The sequence below is a fragment of the Etheostoma spectabile genome, chromosome 20 (genome assembly GCF_008692095.1).
Source record: "Etheostoma spectabile isolate EspeVRDwgs_2016 chromosome 20, UIUC_Espe_1.0, whole genome shotgun sequence".
NCBI classification, from domain to species: Eukaryota; Metazoa; Chordata; class Actinopteri; order Perciformes; family Percidae; genus Etheostoma; species Etheostoma spectabile.
The window spans coordinates 19,094,412-19,103,045 of NC_045752.1; the positions used below are offsets into that span (position 1 = coordinate 19,094,412).

The window sequence follows — 8,634 nt, forward strand, 5'->3', positions numbered from 1 at the left end:
GGGGGGGGGGGGGCAGAGCACCCAGGGGAAACCCATGCAAACTCAGGCCCTGCCCAGACCAGTGATCGAAGTCTGCAGTGCCAACTTGCTAAAAGGCAGAAGTGCTAACCACTGAGCCGTCTTGTGAAAGCAAACCTAAAATGAATTGTTTTGGTGCTTGAAATAAGTTTTAAAAAGTCTTGGGTTCACAAAAGTGCCGTTATATATGAATAAAATACTATATAGATGTCTAAAATTATATTTTGTAATACATTAATAATAATAATATATTTGTTAAACATCCTCTTTTGTCCTCAGAGGGTTGAAAGGGAAAGGCTTTTTAAATCAAGGGTTTAAGTATAAGCACAGTACCTGCGTGTACACTGGGGATTGTACTCAAGTTTTCAAAAGTAAAAGTACTCATTTAAAAAAAAAAGAAAACTGGAGCCTGTGACAGTGGTATTATGTTATTGATGAATAACTAAGCAGTCTTTTTTTGGTCACATGAACCAGAGGTTTGACTATAACTACAGCTGTATTTCCCATTACAAGTTCTACTGTTTTACATTTTTAATTTTTTTCTAAGGAAAATCAAAGTTAATATACCCAAAGACACCTGGAGTGTTTTGTTATCAAATACCGTATTATTGGATTATTATTTATTACTGATGCAATAATCAGCGGTGGATTGTAACTAAATACATTCACTCAAGTACTGCACTTCAGTTCAAATATTATACATTTCAGAGAGAAATATTGTACTTTTACTCTGCTACATTCATCTGACAGCTTTACTGTACAAATTAAGATTGTTGCTCACAAAACACATGTAGTTTATAAAATACAACATTTTATTATAAATCAAACTACCCAACAGTAAAAAACTATGAAACACTTAGTTGATTGACACTGTTTGAATCATTTCCAGTTTCTAAAATGGAAGGATATTTCTGCATTATGTACTTTTACTTTTAGTACTTCAAGCACATTTTTTTCCTGATTATACTTACATTCTTTTACTTAAAGTGCTCATATTAAGCTAATTTTCAGGTTCATAATTGTATTTAGAGGTAGTACCATAATAGGTTTATCTGTTTTTTATTTTTAGAAAACACCATATTTTTGTTGTACTGCACATTGCTGCAGCTCCTCTTTTCACCCTTTGTGTTGAGCTCTCTGTTTTAGCTACAGAGTGAGACATCTCACTTCTATTCCATCTTTGTTGGGAGTCACGCATGTGCAGTATCTACGTAAGGACTACTAGCCAGTCAGAAGCAGAGTATGAGGGCCCTGACAGTACCTAGGTACGGACTACTAGCCAGTCAGGAGCAGAGTATGAGGGTCCTGACAGTACCTAGGTAAGGACTACTAGCCAGTCAGAAGCAGAGTATGAGGGCCCTGACAGTACCTAGGTAAGGACTACTAGCCAGTCAGAAGCAGAGTATGAGGGCGTGCCACGCTAGCAGCTAGGCGAGCATTAGAACGTGTGTTACACATTGACGCACGTTCTTCTAAAGGCTGGACTACAATAGAGCTGAACAGGGTTTTCTGTTGGAGATGGTAAGTCCATGGGAAGGGGACTTTGAGCTTTTGCACTTTATAAACCTAAAACGTGCACAAAAAAGGACATAACACAAAAAAGGGGAAAGGGGAAAAGCCAAAAAGCATAATATGAGCACTTTAAGTAACACTTTAAATGCTGGACTTGTACTTGTTAACAGAGTATTTTACAGCGTTGTATCAGTACTTGTACTCTGAATACTTCCTCCACCACTGGCTTTAATATGTAAGTAGCATTTTGTTGTTGGTGGAGGGGTGACGAGTTAAATGCTTTCTACACTGTTCTATGTTGCAAATCATACATTGTTTTGAATGATTGAATGATTTACAGTATATGAAAAGCCTAGCAGTCATATACAGGACATTTACAGGACAAAGTACACTCTCGAATGTAGTGAACTAAAATTAAAGTACAGAATCAGATATTCTTCTCCAAAATGAAACTCTAACCACACCTGAGGGAAAGCGGTTTGAGCGGATGAGTAAGCAGGTCCGCTGTTGGAGAAGATGAGGGGAGAGGAGTAACCTGTGGGCTCCTGTCCATCAGCGCCCGCCTCAGACAAAGATACATTATTGTCTATTGTTATTCCTGCTAATCAAACCTGATTTAAAAGCTGACAGGTATTCCTTTCTGGCTGAATGCTGTCTCTCTGTTTACGATGCACTGAACAGCCCTGGGCATGTTTCTGACTTCAGGAAACACCCACCCACACACGCGCGCACACACACATACACGTCTGACAGTTAAAAAAAAGCAGCGCGCATGTATGTGTGTGGGTGGGTGTGTATGTTAAAGCTGCCAATTGTTTTGTGTTCACTTTCACAGACATATTTTTCACACAAACACAAAAGATAGTTTGTTACCTAATTGATGCTGATTGACTGTTAAAGCCAACTTTAACGTACCATCGGAAGGGGTTTCAGTATTCCTAATGTACGCTCTCTTCATACCAAATAAATGAACTAAACTGCAGTGTTTGGTAATAATAATTTGGTAATATTTATTTTATAAGAATATGTAGGTCAGTTATAAATGTAGATTATTTTAATAGTTTGTAGGACCTCCTACGTACATATGGGAGGAGGGTGTGTATGTGGATGGGTGGGTAACGCCTCCGACTGTCATGCAGGAAAATTGGAGTTAACGTCCCGTTACAGACCTGCAACTAATCTTCGACTTTTTACCATGAGATCACACTCTTTCCCTAATAACCATACTATACGGTTAAAAGAAAGTGAGAATTTCAAAAACGTTGGCATTGGACTTGTAACGCTAAGGTGTGCTAGCCTTCAGAGCTTTGTGGATCCGACAGTAAGGGCCTTTCACATGCACAGCCTTAATAAGCTGATAATGAGGTTCCCTCCAATAGCCTCACCTACAAGCTGGACCGGATTGTTTATTGGCTCCTGATAGAATTGTGTGTTGTATGGGGACGGGGGAAGCACTCAGGTTCTCGGTAGGTTGGGGTGGGTAGAAACCACGGATGTATAATAACATCTGGATACAGCTTTCATTCCTATAAGAGTTACTCAGTGGCGCATCTGCCTGAATAAGTTTCTAAGCTTCCATTGAATTTGCACAGTATTTTTTCTCCCGCAATTTCCTGCTCGGGCCATGAACTTTGCATCTAAAAACTCCATGGATTTTAAATGTAGTCTAGAAAAACTGCAGTTCGAAGTGTCCTGGCAGCAGTTTTACAGGCATCTCCTTTACAATGGTGGCCTATGGGGGAAATCTTGTCTGGGCAGCAGGGGGATTTTCCGATGCAATACTGCAAGTGGCCACTGGGAGAAAAACTGGCGGACAGGCTAATCACTGTTCCTGGGGGGCCTGGTAGAAACGTGTCTCTGAATTTCTTTGTATGAGTCATTTAAGCTGCATTCAAAAACCGGCATTCTGACCAAATACAGCCACAAGCCATTAAAATATATGCAACCTCTCAACCTCCCAATAGTGGTAAAAATCATGTTTCCTAAAACAAGCATAATCTAATCATCATTTTATGGTGGGTGCATGGTATTCGTTAAAAAAAAAAAATCAAAAAACATAAGAATGCCATCAAAGTTAAAGTTCTGATGCATTGCACAAGAAATATACAGCAAAATATACAGGTGAGATAAAAATATGGATTTCAATCTATTGTCCATGTTAAGTATGGAGCTGGACTCGTGGTTAGCTTAGCTTAGCTTAAGGAGTGAAAGCAGGGGGGAGGCTGCAAAGCTGAATGATGAACTGTTTTTGTATTTTGTTATTTTGTATATTTGTAGTATATATTGTACATTTTACATTGTTTGGCATTCTGTGGACAGCAAAGGAAGAATTTCCATATATAGATATAATGCGTCCTTACTGTGCATGTGACAATGAAAACTTTGGAACCTTGAAAACCTGTACTAGTTTGGGTCTCATTTGACTAATACACATAAGCAGAAATGTGAAAAAAAAGATTATATATGGTTTTAGGCAGTTACTATTTTTTGTCAGTCCAGTCTTTATGCCACTTTGTTTCCAGCTCCATACTTAACACACACATACGTGAGATTAACATCCATTCTCAGAAAAGACACAAGCCTGTGTGGATCTTTCTCTTGTCAAGTTGAAGCACTAAGTCTGTTTCCACAGCTGAAAAGTAGGCAGTTTGTAAAAAGTATGCACTTGTACACAATGAGGGGAGAAATCTGATTACTCACCAACTTCCTGTAAACTGGGTTTTACGGTCATCAGTGTACAAGTGTTATCTGAATTCCTGACTAATTCCTGTCCCAATAATCTAGTTTCTTGTATAAATGTAGTTGTAGTTTCACTTTGTGTGTGTGTGTGTTTTGCAGTAGAAACTTGTGATCAAACCTCCTGTTCATCTTAGTTGCTGTCTTTAAAAAACGGACTTATGAAATTGTCTGACATAAATCAATGTGACTTGGCCCAAAACGTTGCATATTTTCATCTGCTAATGTTTTTGTGTCTCTATCAGAAGGCCTGTTGGATTCTGCGTAGCAGCCATGGGCAGCAAGACTCTGCCAGCTCCAGTCCCTCTCCACCCTTCCCTCCAGCTGGCGAACTACTCCCTCCTGCATAGCTCCACAGGCCTCCAGCTGCCATCAGATAATTTCCCCAGCATCTACAGCTTCAGTGCTCTACACGCCATCCACCTTCACCAGTGGACGCTTGGCTACCCGCCTTTGGCCCTGCCCCGGGGCACCATCTCCAAGCTGCCCGCCCAGTTCTCTTCCATGGCCTCCATCCCCATGTTCCCTCACCTCCTGCATCCCAAGCAGGACTCAGCAGGGCTGCTGCAGAGCTCCAAGAACAAGCCCCGCTTTGACTTTGCCAACCTTGCAGCAGCAGCCACCCAAGAGGATCATCTGAAGGCAGAGGACCTAAGCATGACGGGTGCTGCTGCCGCCGCAGCGGCTTCATCTCACCATGCAACGTCAGCCGGCCTGGGATGCCTCCTGGACGTGACCAAACTCTCCTCACCGGAGCGCAAGTCCAGCCGCGGCCGACTGCCTTCCAAGACCAAGAAAGAGTTTGTCTGCAAGTTCTGTGGCCGCCATTTTACCAAATCCTACAACCTTTTGATCCATGAGAGGACGCACACGGACGAGAGGCCATATACCTGTGATATCTGCCACAAGGCCTTCAGAAGACAGGACCACCTCCGGGACCACAGGTGAGAACCAGGCTTAGTCAAGGCCTGTCAAATCAAATAATACAAGAATAACTGTTGATCTGACAACTGGCAGTTTGGCTAGGCTTGGTAATTGGTGAGGTCTGCACTCCTTTCCCAAGCTCTTTTTTCATGAGGGCATAGGCAATATAGGCAAATACTAGGTGCGCCGGCAGTCCAAAGGGGTAAAGCAAAGTTAAATCTCCAATTACTTCGGAAAAACTGCCAAATATGTTCAAGAAAGTGTCAAAAAACGTGCTCTGGTTAATTGGCATTTCTTCAAACCGATCAGAATCGTCTCTGGCGTCGCTAAGCACCGGACAGAGCCACGGTGCCGCTGCAAAATAGCCCTCGGGAAGTTTTGGTGGAACATTTGTACGTTCAAAAGTTGTTTTAGTCGTGCAACAGAAATCTCAGATTGGACAGATAGTCTAGCTAGCTGTCTGGATTTACACAAAGGAAGCCCAAGGCAATGGCTATCCGGCATAAATGAGGGAATGAAACGTTGGGGATATAGACCAGCAGTAACCTGACACAGCATAGATCAAGTGAAAAAAATGATATCAGACAAAGCAGGTTTAAAGATCTCATGCTGTCGGTGTAAGAAAGAAAATGTGTTTTACTATGTTATTTTAAAAAAACTGATCAGCATCAGTGTACGCTCTTTGAGTAGGTTGGTGAAGAGTATTTTACAAGTAGAAGTTTGTTTCTTTGATGAGCTTCCCATAAAATGCTGTCACTGTAACAAGAAGATACGAGATGTTCAATTTGTTCAAATAACTGCTCAGTCAGATGTTACTTACTGCCGCTGCTTACTTACTGCTGGATTAATACACTAACTGGGTTTGTATTATCCCGATGTTGCTAAGACAAGATCCTTTAAGGCACATATCAACACAGTGTATCACCAAACTTAAAAATTAACTTAAAGGTCCCATGGCATGGAAATCTCACTTCATGAGGTTTTTTAACATTAATATGAGTTCCCCCGGCCTGCCTATGGCCAGTGTCTAGGAATGGTGATAGGTGTAAACCGAGCCCTGGGTATCCTGCTCTGCCTTTGAGAAAATGAAAGCTCAGATGGGCCGATCTGGAATCTTGCCCCAGAAAGTGAAGACAATTTTGGCATCACATCATTTGCTCTTTTGTGCAGTTTATGTTGATTTGCCCCAAAGAACCAATGTACCAACTGTACAGATGTTAGCTATAGGCTATGGCTGTGTGTGTTCCTTCTTTTATTTCCTTCCCGCTCTGTCCTTTTCCATCGCTTCCCTGTACGTTGATAAAGCAGCAATAAGACATCAAAGGTCATCCGGGATACGTCTGGTATTGTGTGTTCCCAAACCCAGTGCCTAAAATGAGCCAGTACTTACCAGTACTGAGTGCCAACCCTTTGGATTTTTGCCCATGAGTACCCCTACTTTTAATTGTTCTCATAGCTTTAGTGCATAACGTTTTAATATTAATGACTGGGATATGTATCCATTATATTCAAGACATTGCCAAATGAGTAGCTGCAAAGCTAATTAAGACTATCAGCTCCACAGGTGCGGTCACGGAAGGCTTGTATAATGTGGACGTACCAACAGTTTTGTTATCACTTAGAATTCCTTGAGGCAGAAACTATGCACTATAACTACAACAAAGCTATCACTAGGCTATTCATACCAAAATCAGCTATACATCATGATTTATTGGGAAAAAACAGGCAAGGCTATGTAAAATCAGACATTCAGGACCCAATGTAGCCCAAATGGGATGATTCTTTGTTTTATGACCACATTTATTCCTTAGATCAAATCATTGAATAGATGATTTTGGGTCCCCCCTACAATATATACCTATGAATATATCCAAGACACATGAGATGATCATTTCATAGAACTGCTAAAATAGGATACTAGCACTTATTTTGGTCCAAGTCAGGCACTGTTCAAACCTAACCAAACATACGCATGAAATCATAAAACGCTTATGAAATAATAGCTATGTTCGAAACCCTTCCCTTGTTCACTCTCTCACTATTCCCTAGATAATGTTTTATTAAATAGGGAAGTATATTAGGGAATGACCAAACAAGATTTCGGTCACTACACTGAAAGTGTTGTTGCATCAGTAGATGCGCCGGTTATTTTAGTGTCGGAGGCGAGCCCGCCCCGCATCATGTCAACGAACACACTCCATAGTGCACTATTTCCGAGACAGGGAATGGTTTCAAAAACAGCCCCTGTGTTTGTTTTGTTTCCTTTGGACGACATGTTGGACCTGGTCTATATCCTTGACGTTCCACTTACTGGATTGCTCCATTGGCAACGGTCAATCCGCCGGTTTTTCACTCATTTAGGCCAAATATCTGTTGCCTTGGGCTTCCTTTGTGTTGGCATTTTAAACTCAGGTGGATTATTGAGGACTATGGTTACCTGGGGCCTGTTGCACAAAAGTAGAATAAAGATATCCAGGATAAGTGACAAAGCGCAGCTTGACTTAGTGTGATCTGCTCATCGCAGCTTAATCGGTTGCACGTTTGCCGAGCCAGGATGAACAGGTGAAGCTATGTCAAGCCAGGCGTAGATAGCTGGGGTAAGTGCACGTTCACGGCTTTCTTAAATAGACCACGGTATCAATCACAGATTTACTGATGCAGAATTGAAAAGATGCATGCGCCATATGTTTCACCCAATGAGCAGCAGCTTCCAATGGAAAGTAATCAGGAGGGGAAGAATATGCAAAAAGGGAAATGCGGCTCTTATCAAACGAAGAAAAAAAGCCCAACATAGCGGACCCGACTGAATGTGTGAGGGTGTAAAAGTGAGCAGAGGGAACTAATGTTCCTCGGGAAATGGAACCTACGGACTTTAGGCTTAATTTCAAACCCTTATTCACAACGTGAGAACATGTTTCACAACAATGCACAAATCTCTATAAAATATTCCTAATCCTTTGTACAATTAATGTTCATACAGAACAATCAGAAAGGGACAACAACTAGAAAAAGAAGTAAGTGACTTCAATACACGCTGTAAGCATATGTAAAACAATATTCATGTTTTTTTATTCTTCTGACAAGTGACCGCACCAAAATAAAAAGATGAAGAAGCATTGTGGTGTTCCCGGTGTCATGAATGTAAACTACACTATATACGTATATAGGCCACGTTATCAGTCTGGTGATGTGAGACTAATTGAGAAGGTTATGAAACCAATGTAAGCTATGATAAAAAAACATTAGACCCACTTATTAAGGAGTAACACAAACTACCCTTTAGTAGAGAAGGACAAGCACCAAGAAAATTAATCATGAATGTATTGGTGTCTGACCAGTCTGCCATTAATATCATCTGGGCATGTCGCTACATTAATGTCGTCACACTTAATCTTTGGAGCACGTCCTTTATAAACCTGAAGCTGAGACCATGGACGCCGCGCT

At 41.2% G+C, this 8,634-nt stretch overlaps 1 protein-coding gene across 2 annotated transcripts in view; it reads left to right on the plus strand.

Moving 5' to 3' along the window:
• The window catches only part of osr1 (odd-skipped related transcription factor 1), a 16,466-nt gene that overhangs the window by 4,684 nt on the left and 3,148 nt on the right, over nucleotides 1-8,634 (plus strand). The window contains exon 2 of one of the 2 annotated variants that reach the window (XM_032501082.1): nucleotides 4,515-5,210. In XM_032501082.1, the coding sequence (XP_032356973.1) occupies nucleotides 4,540-5,210 (671 nt within the window). In that variant the 5' untranslated portion in view covers nucleotides 4,515-4,539. Of the gene's footprint in view, nucleotides 1-4,511; nucleotides 5,211-8,634 lie in introns of both variants that reach the window. The other variant, XM_032501081.1, reaches the window with a different exon arrangement.